Below are 19,311 nucleotides of genomic sequence, written 5' to 3'. Positions count from 1 at the left end.
GATGATGATGATGATGAGTACGAGCTCTGCTAAATTACACTCACATAGAGCAGGGCTCTCTGGCCATTGCACAACTACCACTCCAGAAAAGCTGAGGGTTGTGGTTTTGCATCGGAGCCATTTTATAGATAGATGGATCCATGTGCTCATTGACTTAGGCTGGGTTCACACTGCGTTTTTGCAATCAGTTTTTTTCATCTCTTTCTGCATAAAACGGATGGAAAAAAAAATGGGTTGCAAAAACGCAGTGTGAACCTGGCCTTACATCTGATATATGGGCCAAATCTGGGACAGAGTGACATGATAGTATTTTCCCGTTTTATAGACCATGCAGCAGATGAGCGATCACCGATATGACAAGCTGACGGTACCTGATGATGAGGCCGCCAACTGCGTCTATTTAAACATCCCCGGAAAAGGTCACGTACTCCTGCACCGAGCGCCCGAGGAGTTCCCCGAGAGCGTCAAAGTAAGTTACAGAGATCCAGATTGTTCTGTTACTGCCGCCATTGAGGTTCATGTACACAGCAAAGCTGGCCACAAGGATAATGAGAGCCAAATGGTTGTTCCATAATATGGCAGTGTGCTTAAAGGGGTACTCCAGCGCTACAAAAACATGGCTACTTTTCCCCTCTTTTGTCTCCAGTTCAGTTATGGTTTGCAATTAAGCTCCATTTACTTCAATAGAACTGAGTTTCAAATTTCACCCAATCTGGAGAAAAGAGAGGGTAAAAAGTGGCCATATTTTGTAGCACTGAATAACCCCTTTAAGGTTCTGACCCTTAAAGGGGTACTGCAGCAGAATGTTGTTGTTTTTTTCAGAAAGTTATATAGATTCGTAATTTACTTCTATTTTAAAATGTCTAGTCTTTCAGTACTTATCAGCTCCTGTATGTCCTGCAGGAAGTGGTGTATTCTTTCCAGTCTGACACAGTGCTCTCTGCTGCCCCCTCTGTCCATGTCAGGAACTGTCCAGAGCAGCAGCAAATCCCCATAGAAAACCTCTCCTGCTCTGGACAGTTCCTGAAATACACAGAAGTGGCAGCAGAGAGCCAGTGTCAGGCTGGAAAGAATGCACCACTGCAGGACATACAGTAGCTGATAAGTACTGGAAATGCCCCTAAATCTTATATTTGTATAATTCCAGTGAATTTCTGACCTTTATTCCAGGTATTTGAGAAGTTGAAGGAGCACATGCTGATTCCCGTGGCCAATTCCGAGTTGTCCAAAGTGGACGGAAGCCTGACCTGCTGTTCACTGCTGATAAACAAGTCCCCAAACCTCTGAGAGCGTATGGACTCCGCCCTGGTGTACTCGGCAATAAGCGGACGCCGTGGCCACTCCTCCAACGTCCGTTAACCTGACAATCCGATACCGAGCTAACACTACGAGAAATCCACTTGTAAAATTGAGGGCTAAAAGTTACTCACGACCAATAGTCAGATCATCGCGTTAAATCCCATTACTCATCCAAGAGACGCCTTAAATCCTCACCCGGAGCCTGATCTATCACACCAGAGTCCGTCATTTATGAATATTCCAACAATCATAATAATTGTTGCCCACCCAAATTAATCAGGGGCGGGGCTTTCCAATCAGCCAATGAGAGACCAGCACTGATTTTGAACAAAGTCAAGTCAGTTGCATCATCTATGTTCTTCAATAGTTATAGAGCTGGTCCTCCAGTATTGGCTGAACCCCCCCCCCCCCCTATGGGCCTTGTGTATAAACTTCAATGAAAACTTTGTAGTTATATAGTGACCAATCACACTGCAGCTTTGTTTTGTACTGCACTTAAAGGAAATCTCCAAGATTAAGTGTGTCTGCTCTCCCTAGAAACAGCGCCACTCTTGTCTAAAGGCTGCATCTGAAATTACATTTTACGAGTGGTCCAGCCAACGTAATGTGTATGGGGGGGGGGGGGGCCTTCCAACGCTACCCCCAAAGTTAGGGACAGAAGAATCAGTCATGTTGAATTTCAAAGTCTTGGGATGATAAATCAGAGGAGTCTTTCATGTATATGAAGTGATTGGGAGAGATAAATAGGTATTCAGCCAACAGCTGTCTTATGTATATTACTGACATGTAATACCAGACTCGGCCTATGGACAACAGTGGCGCTGAATCTGGGGAAAAAATCTCATTGGTTAACCTTAGTCACAATTCTAATTTTAATAGCGGTTTAGCCATAGAAAACCAGAACATAATACTGGCTAATATTTATAAAGCAAATATCCAAACATTTAAGCCCCACCCCCGAGGAGCACCCCAGAACAGCAGAGGAAAACACCCACTTATGTAAACCCCACCCTTGTTCCCGGGTCGTCCTGCCGAAATTAGTACTGTTAGTTCGTAACACGATGGGAGCGACTACTCCGGGGTCCAGGTGCAAAGCACTGTGGGAAGCCAAATGAATCAATATATATAGCTGAATATTGGTACAGCCCAACAACGGCCACCTCCACTGTGCCTAAGTGCTTGGTGACGTCAAATGGTTATCATCCATGTTAGAAAAGTTTTTGGTCTCTATTTGAGTCTTCTGGAATACGTGTCCACATTTTACCGTGTTTTTTTTTTTTTTTTGCAAATTAGGAATTTTAGAAATTTAGAGATTTATTGTTTTAGGAAATATTTGTGGAGCACAAGGTAAAAACCGACACTGTGTTATCGAGAATAAAACAAAATTTTTTTTTTATCAGGGGGCTTGTTACAGGATGTCTTAAAGCGCTTTTTTATGTACAGTGTTTTTTGTCGCTTTTTTTGATCAAGAAATGAGTTTGGCACGAAATCCGGCTGTGATGACTCGTCCACTATTTATATGGGAGGAGCTGAACGTGCAGTATGGACTTAAAGGACGGCCAAAAGTATTATTTTTTTTAATATGTTATTACTTATGGAAAGTTAAACAAATTCCTAATGTACATTCATTATGGGAAATATATAGTACATATAGTATGCTATATATATATATATATATATATATATATATATATATATATATATATATATAGTACTATTTCCCTTAATTTAGTAGATCAAGCAGGCTTCAGATTCCCTAAAAAAAAGGTGACGTCACGAATCAGGTGTAATTTCTATGGAGTGTCCAGCAGGGGACACACTATATGTAGAAGTCTATTTAGTGTATTGTATATGCAACTGTATGTAATGTAGTGTTAGTGACACTATCACAGGGACACAAAAAAATAGATGGCACCGAGCCAGGAGGGAGAGAGGTGCCCGTACATCTAACTACCTCCCCTTTCCCTCCCTGCTCGGTGTGTGGGACACATACACACTGTACTACTCCTCCCATGATCTGCTCATAGTATGAGATGATGGGGGAGTCCCCATCACCATAACCACCCCACATACATCCCTCCATCCACCACATGTCAGCACCCCCCTCCCATAGTATGAGCAGATCATGGGAGGAGTAGTACAGTGTGTATGTGTCCCACACACCGAGCAGGGAGGGAGGGGGAAGTTAGTTAGATGTACGGGACCCTCTCTCCCTCCCGGCTCAGCGCCATCTATCTCCCTCTCTCCTGGTGTGAGCCTGGTCATCGACAGCACAGGGAGAGAGGGAGATGCCCTGTGTACCTATGATACATTACATACAGTTGCATATACAAATAACAATACATAGACTTCTACATATAGTGCGCCCCTGCAGGACACTCCATAGGAACTACACCTGATTTGTGACGTCACAGTTTTTAAGGGAATCTGAAGCCTGCCTGATCTACTAAATTAAGGGAAATAGCACTATATGTGCATTTCCTATCATTAATGTACATTATGAATTTGTCTAACTTTTCTTCCGTAATAACATATTAAAAAATTCATATTAGCCGGAGTTGTCCTTTAAAGGGAACCCATCACATTATAATCTGCAGATAGTCATGTTAAAGAGCAGGAGAAGCTGAGCAGATTGATATATAGTTTTATGGGAAATATTCCTGTATAGTCAAGTGGGCGGACATACTCAATGTTTGACTGCCCACCTGACTACTTAGCCCAGAATGGGCAGAAGTTTACATGAATAAATGACAAATTGAACATACACATTTCCTATAAAACTATATATCAATCTGCTCAGCTCCTCCTGCTCTATTACATGGCCACCTGCAGATTATAATGTGACGGGTTCCCATTAAAGAGGATCTGTCCACTCTCCTGACATGGCTGGTATAGGAAATGCTTGCACTCCATACTTAGAACTGTTGTGACATACCTGTTATTCCTCCAGGACATGTATGAATCAACTGACAACTGGGCGTTGCCATTCTCTTTGACATTAGGGTGTTTCCCACAACATTCTGCCATTGTTCTGTTAGTGAAGGGATATAGAGGTTGTGTGAGATTAGACAACTAGAGAGACTTTCTTTCAAACATTGGAATGGAGCTTACTTGCAGTACCAGACACTGTCCATTGGCATGAGTGGCGCTGTTTCTCAAAGAAATCAGCCAGGTTTCTTTTCATACAACTCTTTTTAATAGGCAGATACTATTTAGGGTATGGCTAGCTATATAAAGCCCCTGTAACCTATGGAAATAGGAGGGTCACATGATCCCTCCCAGCTTTACTGAATGGCATGGACATAACTTCCAATGTGGCAGACATAGTAGCTGTCATGGGGTCCAGCACCAAAGGGGATTCCATCTCTTCTAAAACATGAAATAGCGCTCATAATAATTCAGGCACTTATTCCTCAGATATGGCTCCTGACTTCCCCACATATGCATGCATGCACTACTCAGCCGAGCATGCATATGTCCTAAACAGGAACAGGTTATCACCCTTGAGCACGAAAGGATTGGGCATATTGGATGCCAAATGTCTGATCCTTTGTTCCCCAACATCTACAATCAGGAGAGTCAGGATGCCGCCTTACCCATTACATGGTTAAAGGGGTATTCCACTCAGGTAAAATACATGTTAAGGCATTCCCGCTTCTGGAGACTAATAATTAATTCCACACATGTAGAAAAGCTGTGTGTGAGCTCCCATCCCCCTTCCCTTCCGACACGACTCATGTATAAACAGTTTCCCTGGCCGGCTGTTTCTGCACTCTGTAATGCAGTAGTTAATATAAGGCAGGGGTGTCAAACTCAGGCCCTCCAGCTGTTTCAGAACTACAATTCCCATCATGCCTGGACAGCCAAAGCCAAAGCTAAAGCTGTCCAGGCAGGAATTGTAGTTTTGTAACAGCTGGAGGGCCTGTGTTTGACACGTCTGATCTAAGGTAACGTCACTTGTGTCCTTTCTGAGATTAACCCTCCTGGCATTACAAAGTGCAGAAACAGGGACGCTATTTACATTAACCGCCTCGGAAGGGGAGGGGGACAGAGAGAGCAGCTTACATGCAGATTTCTGTGTCTTCAGCAGAAAGCAGCAGCTCAGAACTGGGGGAAGGAGATAGAAAAGCTAATAACATGTAAGGAATGAATTGTTAGTCTCCAGGAGGGGGGATGATTTAACATGTGTTTTACCCCTTTAACCAGTCCTGGCAAAATGATTGCGTTCGGACATCATCCATAAATGTATGACCAGGTGCATGTAGTCACTGACCGTGTATGTAGTCACTGACTGTTGTGATTGGACAAGAGGAGCTTCCACCACATTATTATCCACTCTAAGAGTCCATTTACACAGAAGATTTGAAGCCAAAGCCAGGAACAGGCTATAAACAGGGAACAGGTCATAAAGGAAAGCCTGGGATTTTTCCTCTTTTCCAATCCATTCCTGGCTTTGGCTTCAAATATTTGGCAGATAATCTTTCTGTGTAAAAGGACCCTAATTGATATCATTATGTCAGGTCCTTTTCCATTCTGATAGAACCTGAGACCTCCTCCTTGAGACCTCCTCAATGCTGTCCGGCCGCCACTTAAAGGAGAATAACAGGAATAAGATCATATTCTAGAATGAAACTTACAGACAAACTGATGATTATTTTTACCTATTGACAAAGAATCCTCACAGTATGTTGATGAGTATTTAAAGGGGTATTCCGAGTTACAAAACTTTTATGTTATCTGCAGGATAGAGGATCAGTGTTGGATCGCAGAGGGGTCCGACGGCTGGATAATGCCCCACCAGCTTGAGAACAGGTCTTTGTATCTTAAAAGGGTACTCCGACGATAATCTTTTTCTTTAAAATCAACGGGTTTCAGAAAGTTAATTGTAATTTACTTCTATTTAAAATCTCCAGTCTTCCAGTACTTATCAGCTGCTGTATGTCCTGCAGGAAGTGATGTATTCTTCCAGTCTGACACAGTGCTCTCTGCTGCCACCTCTGTCCATGTCAGGAGAGGTTTTCTATGGGGACTTGCTGCTGTTCTGGCCAGTTCCTGACATGGACAGAGGTGGCAGCAGAGAGCACTGTGTCAGGCTGGAAAGAATACCCTATTTCCTGCAGGGCATACAGCAGCTGATAAGTACTGTAAGAGTTGAGATTTTTTTAGTAGAAGTAAATTACAAATCTGTATAATTTATAACCAGTTGATTTGAAAGAAAAAGATTTTCTCCGGAGTACCCCTTTAATACCAACACAGATAGTAGAAGAGGAGCTGCATACACAAAACGGTGTTATCCTTTCATGAGTACTATTGTATTTACAAAGTGTGACGATGGTTGATTGGTTGTTACCTCTAGAAGAGGTGGTTGATTTAAAGGGATTTTCTGACAAAGCAGATTGATGGTTCAATCACTGACCCCTGGCGATCAGCTGTTCAGAACCTGCACAGTATCTGGGGCTAGAAGCAGTTGCCTCCAGGCATGATGGGAGTTGTAGTTTTTCAACAGCTGGAGGGCTTGAGTTGGACGCCCCTGCTCTATATGACTATGCTGTAATATGTATACAATAGCAGAATAATAAAAACTACAATTACATATACTCACATTCATATTGTACTCAAAACAATGTAAATATATCTATAAATTGTCCATAGAAAGCCGTCATTGGCTGCCCATTTTCCATACAGCGCCCCTAGAGGGGAGCTATAGTATTACATGCAGCTATTGAAATGAATGCCTGTCCATGTAATACAGAATGGGACCAAGTCCCCAAGGCAGCAGCTCCGTGCTGGGACAACCCATATTGCTAATGTATGAGAACTCTCCTAGAGTATTGTGACCTTCATCTGTATATCGTATAACGTAGCATTTTCCTCACTTACTGTAGGTGTACAATGTGCAAACTGCTGAACTTTTTATGCTGTGAATAACGTATACTCAGGTATTTACCAGGAAGGAAAAAAAAAAACCCTAGATATCCACATCTAATATAAAGTATTAAGACGCTGTGATTTATAGGCGTATAATGGACGGTAGGTGTAAAGAGTCTGCGGTGCAGCGACTGTGCGGCCATGGTGGTGGCTGGAGGGTGGACAAGTGGGAAAGATCTGCAAACACAAAGCTAAAGCAAGAGTCGTGAACTGATCCATCTAAAGGGTTAATAATCACAACATGCTCCAGTATGAGTAATACCAGAGACAAACAGCCCGGAGGACCCAGCTCATCCATGCATTAAAGTGGTACTCTTGTCGATTTTTTTTTTTCTTTCAAATAAACTGGTGTCAGAAAGTTATATATATTTGTAATTTACTTTTATTCAAAAATATCCAGTCTTCCAGTACTTATCAGCTGCTGTATGTCCTGCAGGAAGTGATGTATTCTTCCCAGTCTGAAACAGTGCTCTCTGCTGCCATCTCAGGAACTGTCCACAGCATAGAAATCCTCTCTTGTTCTGGACATGGACAGAGGTGGCAGCAGAGAGCACTGTGTCAGACTGGAAAGAAACATCACTTCCTGCAGGACATACAGTAGCTGATAAGTACTGGAAGACTGGAGATTTTTAAATAGAAGTAAAATACAAATCTCTATACCTTTCTGAAACCAGTTTATTTAGAAGAAAAACATTTTCACCGGAGCTTCTCTTTAAATGAAGAACTGTGTAATATTCCTTTTCACCTGTGGTGGCGCTGCAGGGAAATGGAACACTTGGTGTCTGGTTCCCACAGAGCCGATCATTGCGGATTGTGAAGATCTTATCCTCCCGACCCTTCAGAAGGAACGTCCACAGCACAGTAGTTGTAGGTGGACTAGAGATGCCGGATTTTTTTTATCTCTGTTGGTTCTGAGTCACATATATTGTATCTATGTCTTTGCCGCACTCACCTATGTATGTGACCCTGCACTCACCTATGTATGTGACTCCAGACCCACCTATGTATGTGACCCTGGACTCACCTATGTATGTGACCCTGGACTCACCTATGTATGTGACTCCGGACCCACCTATGTATGTGACCCTGGACTCACCTATGTATGTGACCCTGGACTCACCTATGTATGTGACCCTGGACTCACCTATGTATGTGACCCTGGACTCACCTATGTATGTGACCGTGGACTCACCTATGTATGTGACCCTGGACTCACCTATTATGTGACCGTGGACTCACCTATGTATGTGACCCTGGACTCACCTATGTATGTAACCCCTGACCCACCTATGTATGTGACCCCGCACTCACCTATGTATGTGACCCCGCACTCACCTATGTATGTTACCCCGGACTCACCTATGTATGTGACCCTGCACTCACCTATGTATGTGACCCTGGTCTCACCTATGTATGTGACCCTGCACTCACCTATGTATGTGACCCTGGTCTCACCTATGTATGTGACCCTGCACTCACCTATGTATGTGACCCGAGACCCACCTATGTATGTGACCCTGCACTCACCTATGTATGTGACCCCGGACCCACCTATGTATGTGACCCCAGACTCACCTATGTATGTGAGCTCGGACCCACCTATGTATGTGACCCTGGACCCACCTATGTATGTGACCCCAGACTCACCTATGTATGTGACCCCGGACTCACATATGTATGTGACCCTGGACCCACCTATGTATGTGACCCCGGACTCACCTATGTATGTGACTCTGGATTTGTCCAGCACTATGCGGCCGCCTCTCTCCAGTATATAGTGTCAGGATCACCTATGACGGCTCCATGCTCCTCGTCACATTATTATTGGTTTGTTCTGAGTCTTGTTTTATGTTTCGTTTTTTTTCTGTCAACTAATAAAGGTCACCCTGAATTTATTGTAACATGAGTGTTACCGTGTATTGTGTACAGTATACACTGCATCCCTCAACCCTGCGCCGTCCTGCAGCCTGTACAGCCCATAGACCACATGTATTACCCCCAAACCTGTGTCATCCTGCAATATGCTTACAGTTCTAGACTAGATCCTGGTCACCATCCTCCAACCTCAACAGTCCTGGACTTGATCCTGTGTGTAAACTAAGCTAGACTAGATTCTGTGCGTCACCTATCAACCTTAACAGTCCTGGATTCAATGCTATCTTTCATCTATAACTTTTTAAACTGTGCTAGTCCTGAATCACCCTGAAGCTTAGAGCTACAACTGGGCAACACTAGATCCAACCTACACAATCCTGGATTCAATGTCATTTGTCACCCTGCGCTTCCTATACCGCGCTACGTTTGTGTCATCCTGCAAGATTGTAAAGTGTGCCAGGCTAGATCCTGGGCATCAACCTAAACTCAGTTTCATGAGTCACCATGCACCCAGTTTAAATGTCGCTAGACCTGCGTCATCCTACAACTTATAGACTTGTGCTAAACCTGTGTCATCCTGCAACTTGTGAACTGAGCTAGACTAAACTTTGTGCGTCACCTATCAACCTTAACAGTCCTGGACTCAATTCTATGTATCATCTTTCACCTTGTAAACTGTGTCCTGCGTTTTCATGCAACAATAAATCCTGGGCATCACCGTTCAACCTTAACACTCCTGAACTCAATTCCATGTATCACCATGCTAGACCCATATCATTCCACAACCTATAAACTGTGCTAGACCTGCGCCATCCTGCAACCTGTGCTAGTCCTGATCCCATGCCCCACAGCCTGACACAGTGCTAGACCTGCGCCATCCTGCAACCTGTGCTAGCCCTGACCCCATGCCCCACAGCCTGACACAGTGCTAAACCTGCACCATCCTGCAACCTGTGCGAGCCCTGATCCCATGCCCCACAGCCTGATAGAGTGCTATACCAAGCTCATATGTACTATATTTAAACCTGCTCAACTAGATCCCTGTATACCACACTACAACTTGTGTAGAATGCTAGACTGGATTCCATGCGTCACCCTGCAGTCTGTACACCGCAACAATAGTTTTAAAATCAACCAGTGTCTGAAAGTTCTATAGATTTGTAAGTTATTTCTATTAAAAAACAAAACAAAATAACAACTCATGTCTTCCAGTACTTATCAGCTGCTGTATGTCCTGCAGGAAGAGGGGTATTCTCTCCAGTCTGGCACAGTCGCTCTGCTGCCACCTCTGTCCATGTCAGGAACTGTCCAGAGCAGTAGCAAATCCCCATAGCAAACCTCTCCTGCTCTAGACAGTTCCTGACATGGACAGAGGGGGCAGCAAAAAGCACAGTGCCAGATTAATTGGCAGGGTAAATGCATAATGATCTGCAATGCTATCATGCACAGCTCTGCAGAATAACATATGAAGAATAGATTTGTCTTTGCTGAACAATGGAATTCCCTAAATATATGATTTACGATTCTGCGGGCACATCAAAGTGTATAGTGAATATCCACATGCCACCCACCCCGGCAGCTCTAGTTACACAAACTGTAAAAATACAAGCAAACTGCGCTTTATGTGTCTGATACATCACAACCTGATGTCACATGTGGATTCTCAATCATCCATAAAGTGATAAATATTCTTACTAGATGAAAAGTAGGACGAGTGCGGCCTCTGCTGGACAGTCACGAGAATACACCTGGGTGCAAAATCTTATAAATACTACCAGAGCTATGGCCACCATTATTTTTAAAGTGTTGTTGACACTATAAGATGCTTCTCGGTTCAGACAGTTGGGGTCTCAGAGCTGAGACCCCCACCGATCATTGATACAGCCAGGAAAAGCCCACAGCTGAGCATTTCCCTTCCCATCTTACTGCCATCTCTGTCCCACACGCTCTCCATAGACTTACAATGAAGACATCACCTGCAGCGAGTAGGGGAGCAAAGAGCTTAAAGGCGTACTTTGGCAATATATAAGTAAATAAAATAAAATAAAAAAAAAATATATATATATATATATATATATATATATAAAATTCTGAATTTTATATATATATATATATATATATATATATATACATAAAATTTATTTATTTTTCCAAGTCAGGTGGAACCAAAAAGTTATACAGATTTGTAAATTACTTCTATTTAAAAAAATAAAAAAACTCCAGTCTTCCAGTAGTTATCAGCTGCTGTATGTCCTGCAGGAAGTGCTGTATTCTTGTATTCTATCTAGTCTGACAGTGCTCTCTGCTGCCACCAAAAAGCCAAAGTGCTAAATTGCTGAATTTTGGTCATGTCAAATCTGGAAAAATTGAAATAAAAAGTGATAAAAAAAGGTCACATATAGGCCTATGGTTGTAATCGTACCAACTTGAGGAATATAGATAACATGTCAGTTTTATCACAGGGCGAGTGGCGTCAACACAAAATCCGCCTTACACACATGGCGTTTTTGAGGCTAGGTAGATAGAGCATAACTTGTTCATGTGAAAACCCTCTTTAAGGGGTATTTTCAACAAAAATCTTTTTCTTTCAAATCAACTGGTTTCAGAAACCTATATCGATTTGTAATTTAATTCTATTTAAAAATCTCCAGTTTTTCAGTACTTATTAGCTGCTGTATGTCCTGCAGCAAGTGGTGTATTCTCTACAGTCTGACACAGTGCTCTCTGCTGCCACCTCTGTCCATGTCAGGAACTGTCCAGAGCAGTAGCAAATACCAATAGAAAACCTCTCCTGCTCTAGACAGTTCCTGACATGGACAGAGGTGGCAGCAGAGAGCAGTGTGTCAGACTGGAAAGAATACACCACTTCCTGCAGGACATACAGCAGCTGGTAAGTACTGTAAGACTTGAAATTTGTAACTAGAAGTGAATTACAAATCTATATAACTTTCTGACACCAGTTTATCTGAAAGAAATTTTTTTTTGCTGGAGTACCCCTTTAAGGGCCAAGGGATCAAACACTCAGGTAGAGTTTTTCAAAAAAATGTTTACAATTTTTTTTGTCAGAATGTTCTGCACATGCTCAGTCCTTGTCGCGGGACGTTCCACGGCTCTGGAGCTCCTAGCATTGACGGTGACGACTCCTCGTTCAGGCCTCAGTGAAGCGACCGGTCGGGTGAGTGCCTGAGGAATTTAGGAAATGAGAGCGAGCGCGTCACAACAGAGCAATGAGGAAGAAGAAGGTGAAATACTGACAACAACCCTGCTGGCAGGAAGCGCACACTATCTTACTAGCTGAACCTCGTACCCTGTAACAGGAAGCACTGCAAGTTACGAGATAACCGTCTGCAAACGAAACCAGGCGAGTCTCGGCAAGGAAAAAAAACAAAAAAGTTTTTCCACACTTAAGATTTCACCTTGCACTTTGCTAGGATCTATAGACACGTCACAGGCTGGGGGGGGAGGCCCGCACCCAACATGACTCCCCAACTGAATGAAGATGTCATGGCAGACATTAAGAAAGAAGTAAGTACAGAGAGGCCGGGGATGAAGGGATCCATTAGAGGCCGGGGATGAGGGGATCCATGAGAGGCCGGGGATGAGGGGATCCATGAGAGGCCGGGGATGAGGGGATCCATGAGAGGCCGGGGATGAGGGGATCCATGAGAAGCCAGGAATGAAGGGATCCATGAGAGGCTGGGGATGAAGGGATGCATGAGGCCGGGGATGAAGGGATCCATGAGAGGCCAGGAATGAAGGGATCCATGAGAGGCCGGGGATGAATGGATCCATTGTAGATGTGATGGGTAATGGGTGGATTTCCTCTCGAGGAGACAGGTCGGTGCTGATCTCCAGGAGGCTGTGAGAATCTGGCTCTCGGCTTGTTGTGTCCCTATATCTCTGCTGAGAATAGTCATGGGATCGGCTCCAGCTCTTGGCAGATCTGATTGTGGTGTGTGACTATACCCTACAGAGGACGCCAGGGTCAGGCTGCTACATTCATGCAATAAGATGTGTATAATGATGTACAAGAAATACCTGCCCGGTGATTGGTGATTGTTCGGGCAGCCCATAGGGTATAGCAGCGGTCTGCTGCCGCCGCTCCTACTTTGGAGATTCCTTCCTCAGAACACTCTGGTCAGAGGGAAGATCATGTGACCACAATCTCATGTATCCTTCCCTATAATCCACCAGTGAAACACTAACCCTTGCACATCCCAATGTAATTTTATTGTGTGTCTCTCTTAGGCCGTAGAACGTTTACGACCATATTTGTGTGAAAAGCTTATCGCCGAAAGACACTTCGACTACCTGCGCTGCAAAATGATACTGAATAAGGATGATGCGGAGGAAATTTTATGTCTAACGACGAGCCGAAAGCGGGCCGGAGAAATGCTGGATCGCCTGGCCAAAAACCCAAAGGGGCTCGACGCCCTGATCGAATCCATTAGACAACAAAGAACACAAGACTTTCTCATAGAAAAAATCACCGACGAAGTTCTACGAGTAAAAAACTCGCGGCTGGAATCCTTCAAAGGTAATTGTGTCTCAGAACTATGGACATGTCCACCCCCACCCCCCCCAGTGAATAAAAAGGGAGGATTGTCTCACCTCTAGCCACACCCCCTAGGTGGTCGCCATCTCTGACACGCGCTCAGCCTACATCACCATCTTGTGACAGGAAGTGAATGCAGCAGGTGCTGCAACCTTACTTATTAAAGGGGTAGTTCACACAAAAAATTCTTTCAAAACTGGAGTCAGAGATTTGTAATTTACTTCTATTAAAAAATCTTGAGTCTTCCAGTATTTATCAGCTGCTGTATGTCCTGTAGAAAGTGGTGTATTCTTTCCAGTCTGGAGAGCAAGAGAGGTTTTCTATGGAGATTTGCTGCTGCTCTGGACAGTTCCTGACATGGACAGAGGTGGCAGCAGAGAGCGATGTGTCAGACTGGAGAGAATACACCACTTCATGCAGGACATACAGCAGCTGATAAGTATTGGAAGTACTGTAGATTTTTTTTATATAGAAGTAATGTACAAAACTGGCATTTTCTGGCGCCAGTTAATTTGAAAGTTTTTTTGTGAACTACCCCTTAAAGCAATAGTTAAATCAGTTGTTCTGCAACAGCTTTGCGCGGGGCAGGAGTGCTGGGGGAGAAGAGTAGGCAGGGTGGAAGGGCTGTGATGGAGAACATTGCATTCTGGTAATTGTAGTACTGAGCAACTGCTCAACCAGGAAGTACAGGACTAAGAGACCCCAAAACACATGATCTTTTGGTGGTTTTAGAACTAGAGCACACAGGTTAGCAGTGCTATATACTTCTGCAGCATAATTAATTTTTCACCTGATGTCGGAGAACCCCTTTAATAAAAATGGGTGGGGTGTAAATGTAGGGCCCACTTTTGGCTTCCATATTGTGGGGCTTATGACGAGGATGGGTGGTATGATCCAAGGAAGAAAGCTTAAGGGTGAGTCATGTTTTTTTCCTTGGAGGGGGGAATGGGGGGTTCCAAGTCAGTCCCAGCCTATTAGGGGTTTTTGTTATATCCGCAGCACAAAATACGCTACAACCTTCAGTGCTCATATGACGTCTTTCTCTTGTAGATTGCTGCCCGAACACGTCACTGACCTCATCCAATGGATTAACGTCCACCGATGAAAAACTGGTGTCGCTCCAAATGGAATCCACCGTCCTCTTCCACCCGGAAGGAGAGCCCAGCCTCCCAAACAATTTTAGCAACTCTCTCACACTGAGAAGCCCGATGACTGTAGAGAAAAAATCCCGGAACAGCAAACAAAGCTCTAACTTCTCCGACAAGTTCCCCAAGCCGGGAGAAGACGGAGCGCCGCCGCTTCCTATCATCCCTTCATCGGAGCCCCAGGAATCGTGTGCGTGCTCTACCATCGATAACCAGTTTCTCCCTTTAAGGTCCACCTCTCCTTTTAACCCTTGATGGCGTAAATAAATACTCTGCCCGTATCTCATTGCATTGGATTTCTGTTCTCATGGACCAATTTTTTTAAATTTCCAGAAAAAAAAACAAATCCCGGACATCTTTTAGTTTTGGATTAAATGGTTGGAAGAATTCCAGAATGTTCCCAGTGGTCGGATTGGTATTTGATGTATTTGTCTATATCTACTAGTATGAGTCTACTACGCTACTATGGGGCCCATGGTGAAGGTCAGTAGTGATGAGCGGACTTGCCGAACTGTTCGGGTTTGGCAACTTTCTCCGAACCTGAACGCTCTGTATTTGACTCCCGACGGCTGGAGAAGTTGGGAGTCCTGGAAAACTTGGATACACCCTATGGCCCTGTGCTTGGTTTTCACGAGTCCCTAGGGCTGCGTCCAACTTCTCCAGCCACCAGGGGTCAAAGGCCAAGGGTTCAGGTTCAAAGAACGTTGCAGAACCTGAACAGTTCACCAAGTTGGCTCAACAAGAAAGGTTGGTGTTTTTGACCACCCAGTCCGACTCCACTTTGGCCACCAAGTATCAAAGGGGTCCCACCTATATCATGTCTAGCTACAATGGTCCTAGCTATAAGATAAAAACATGGATACTTGGTGTAAAAACTAAAACAGAACGGTAAAATCCACTAATATGAATAGTCCTGTGTCAGAAATATATCTATAACACAGCACCCCCTATAGGTCATTCATATTTAGGATTAAAGGGGTTGTTCACCAAAAAACATTATTTCTTCCAAATCAACTGGTGATTTGGTCAGACAATACCACCCACTCACGCCCCGGGTTGACAATATCGTCCGCAAACATTGGAACATATTGCAAGAGTCTTACCCCAATATTGCAGAGTTTTCCACACACCCTCTCATATGTAACAAAAAAGCACCTACTTTGTATAACAACTTGGTCAGAGCAGAGTGCCCCACTTCCACTGTGACACATGGACAAAGGGTCCTAGCTACCAGGAGACAGGGCACATTCCCTTGTCACCACTGTGCACAGTGTAGCAATGTTCTCAAGGGTAGTGAGGTACGCCATCCCCACACAGGTCAGGCATTCAAAATTAAGGGCTATCACACTTGCACCACCAAGAATGTGGTATACTGTATTAAATGCCCATGCGGCCTATTGTATATTGGGGAGACCATGCAGATGGTCCGTGACCGCATTAGCAAGCACAAGTCCACCATCAGATGTGAGAATCTACTGCTCCCACTACCACATCATTTCAAAGAAAGGGGCCACTCTATAGCTCAACTGAAATACCAGGTACTGGAACAAGTTAGAGTACCCAAGAGGGGTGGCAACCTCAAAAAACTGCTTCAAAAACGAGAAGCATATTGGATACACACTCTGCAATCTCTCACTCCCAGGGGGCTGAACAGGGAATACGAGCTATCTAGCATCATCTCCTAACTTATTCTCATATACCTGACTGCTTCCTTTCTGCCTTACAGGCACTCCAAGCATCTTGAGACTCCCTCGACCCTATTACGATTTTCAGCTAATGATGTACCAGGTACGACCGCTTGCCTATCTTACTATTGTAGCTGCTGTGATCCTCTCGCTATCTAGTATCTTTATCTGCCCTACATATGGCCTGTATAAAACATGTTATGCCTATTCGTATATTATTGTAACTCTTGTATATATTGTACATATTGTATATACTGCTGTTTACTATATGTTACGCCTACTATGTATCTATATGTGCTCTACTTATAGCCTTGAGGTGGACGCACCGCCTCCTATGTGTCCGCCACACTTGTCCCCCGTCCTACTCCACATCCTAAAGCAGATCGTAGCCCTCGGAACATTTATGAACTCTTCATGGTGACTACCAGCTCCATCGCGGTACCAGGACTCTGCTTAGCATAAGACTGAGCCCGACATTGGCATATCCACACTCCTCTGTTGCATCTGGATGTCCCGCATCTCCTGTTTTCGCCGAGCAGCTGACTGTCACAAGCAGCCCGATCCGCGCACCCATGCCCATGCGCCGACGGGCACACTCCGTTCACTGACAGCAGCGCTGTAACACGGCTCTCCCTCATGAACTCCACTTTGCGATCGGAGCAACTGGCCGCTCTGTACCACTCCCCCTTGACCTGCTTTAAGATATTATTATTTGCCGTCTCTAGCAACATGTTTGTTTATGTTTATATGTACTTCCTTGCAGTGTATACTCTTCATTATCATGTGACACATGTCCCATTGTTTACTATGTTACTCCCCTCCCATTCCCATTGATGTTTTCCCCATATTGTTTACTTCCTGGTGTCTTTACGTTGGCCACGCCCACTTTGTGGCGGCATCACGTTTGGCCCCACCCACTTTGTGACGTCATCCCGTTGGCCCCGCCCATATACTTTGGCGGTTTTTTGTTATGTATATATACCTGTTGGTGACCTCACTGCATTGTACACCCCTAAGCTGATGAAGGCCATGCTTGGCTGAAACGCGTCCTTGTACCATATGTTTGCTACACTACAATAAAGAAGCATAATCTACTTGGTGAGTGCCGGCCTCTTCCTAATATCTGAACATTTTTCTCACCTCGAGCACCACCGCCACGGAAGTGCCGTCTTCTACATATTTCTACAGAACTATATCTATAACACAGCACCCCCTATAGGTCATTCATATTTAGGATTAAAGGGGTTGTTCACCAAAAAACATTATTTCTTCCAAATCAACTGGTGACAGAAATTTGTCATTTACTTGCATTAAAAAACCTTCCAGTACGGTAAAAAAGTCTTCCAGTAATTATCAGCTGCTGTATGTCCTGCAGGAAGTGGTGTATTCGGACACAGTGCTCTCTGCTGCCACCTCTGTTCATGTCAGGAACCATCCGGAGCAGTAGCAAATCCTCATAGAAAACTTCTACTCTGGACAGTTCCTGACATAGACAGAGGTGGCAGCAGAGAACACTGTGTCCGAATACACCACTTCCTGCAGGACATACAGCAGCTGATAGGTAGTGGAAAAGTTGAGATTTTTTAATAGTAAGTAAATTACAAATCTTACAAAAAGAAAAAAAAATCTTTGGGTGAACTACCCCTTTAAAAAATGTAATTCACGTTTTAAAAATAAGTAAAAATTTTAAATAAACCTTACTCACCTGCCCTGATCCCCCGCCGCTGTTCCTTAGACTGTGCTTGATCCCCAAAGCTTCTTTCTGCTCCCTGTGACAACTTTTTTTTGTGCAGGAACTGCCCCCTCATGATCACTGTGCAGTTCGTGCATGAACGGGACGTCACAGGAAGAAGCAAACAGCACTGGGGACTGGACGTCGCTGTAACCGCAGCAACAGGGAATAGAGCAGGCGAGTATGGTGTAAATACATTTTTAAAAAAATTAAAATTTCCCCTGAAAACAAAATTAACCTGAAAAAATTAATCGAATTCACTGGATGATTTCATGCATATAGAGCATAGAAACACGTTGGACAGATTTGACTTTTACCCGCTGTTGGGAGGTCTGGCGCCTGACCTAAAACAACATAACAAAGCTATTTCTACATGGTGGTGCTTCCTGGTTGAGCAGTTGCTCAGTACAATTCCCAGAATGCATTGCTTCCCCTCAGCTCTTTATCACGGTCCTCCTGCCCTGTCTACTACCCTTATAGGTTGCAGCACCTGCTGCATTGATCCGGTCTGCTTCTCTGCCTGTGGCATTACTCAGCACAAGGCAGGATCATAAATGCCCCAATAAAGATCAGGGAGATGGTGATGTAGGGGCTGGTTAGAGGTGGTGACATCACATAAGGGAACTATAGCTATATCTACAGATGTGTGGCGCCTCTAAACGTTTGTTGTCCCAGTGTGACGTGTAAAACTTTCTCTAAATGACAGTAAAGATTGAAGGTGGAGTAATCAGCAGCTGAATATGGGTGAGAATGAGCCCAGGGCTCGATGTGGCTCCTCATCCTGATCCAGGGAATACAGTGCAGCTCCTAACACTGATGAGATATAACCATTTATGGTAATATGTAAATGAGGCCTAGGTGCCCAGGGGGCGGTCCCCCGCACAGCAAGAGGCCACACCTTCACTTACCTGAGAATAAAATACTGACCCCCATTACAGGTCAGGGCACACAGAAGGGGGGGGGGGGGGGTACTTATGTACTCTCTCCAATCTGTTACATACGACAAAGCCAGGTCTTCACTTTGTATATACAATGGGGCACTCTCTATCTGGCAGTATATACAGGGGCACGCTCTATCTGGCAGTATATACA

The 19,311-nt window shown here is 44.2% G+C and overlaps 2 protein-coding genes and 1 long non-coding RNA gene across 13 annotated transcripts in view; all 3 read left to right on the top strand.

Annotated features, from left to right (window-relative positions):
- Positions 1-2,889, top strand: part of DDAH1 (dimethylarginine dimethylaminohydrolase 1) — a 121,926-nt gene extending 119,037 nt beyond the window's left edge. For all 10 annotated transcript variants that reach the window (XM_069981547.1, XM_069981553.1, XM_069981554.1 and 7 more), the window contains 2 exons: positions 326-469; positions 1,171-2,889. In XM_069981547.1, the coding sequence (XP_069837648.1) occupies positions 326-469; positions 1,171-1,287 (261 nt within the window). In that variant the 3' untranslated portion in view covers positions 1,288-2,889. The remainder of the gene's footprint in view (positions 1-325; positions 470-1,170) is intronic.
- A 9,300-nt stretch (positions 2,890-12,189) lies between these two features.
- On the top strand, positions 12,190-15,083 carry BCL10 (BCL10 immune signaling adaptor). 2 transcript variants are annotated; one of them, XM_069979472.1, is made up of 3 exons: positions 12,190-12,463; positions 13,351-13,639; positions 14,708-15,083. In XM_069979472.1, the coding sequence occupies exons 2-3, from the start codon at positions 13,426-13,428 to the stop codon at positions 15,055-15,057; spliced, it is 564 nt and encodes a 187-aa protein (XP_069835573.1). In that variant the 5' UTR covers positions 12,190-12,463; positions 13,351-13,425; the 3' UTR covers positions 15,058-15,083. The 2 variants fall into 2 exon arrangements, with proteins under 2 accessions (XP_069835573.1, XP_069835571.1); XM_069979470.1 differs by having other exon boundaries at positions 12,190-12,627.
- A 213-nt stretch (positions 15,084-15,296) lies between these two features.
- Positions 15,297-17,582, top strand: LOC138798859 (uncharacterized). The gene is made up of 2 exons (XR_011364191.1): positions 15,297-16,590; positions 16,797-17,582. It is a non-coding gene; the product is annotated as an uncharacterized lncRNA (long non-coding RNA).
- The last annotated feature ends 1,729 nt before the right edge of the window (positions 17,583-19,311 follow it).

Source organism: Dendropsophus ebraccatus, chromosome 8 (assembly GCF_027789765.1).
Source record: "Dendropsophus ebraccatus isolate aDenEbr1 chromosome 8, aDenEbr1.pat, whole genome shotgun sequence".
Taxonomy (NCBI): Eukaryota; Metazoa; Chordata; class Amphibia; order Anura; family Hylidae; genus Dendropsophus; species Dendropsophus ebraccatus.
This window is presented reverse-complemented; position numbering and strand designations above follow the sequence as displayed.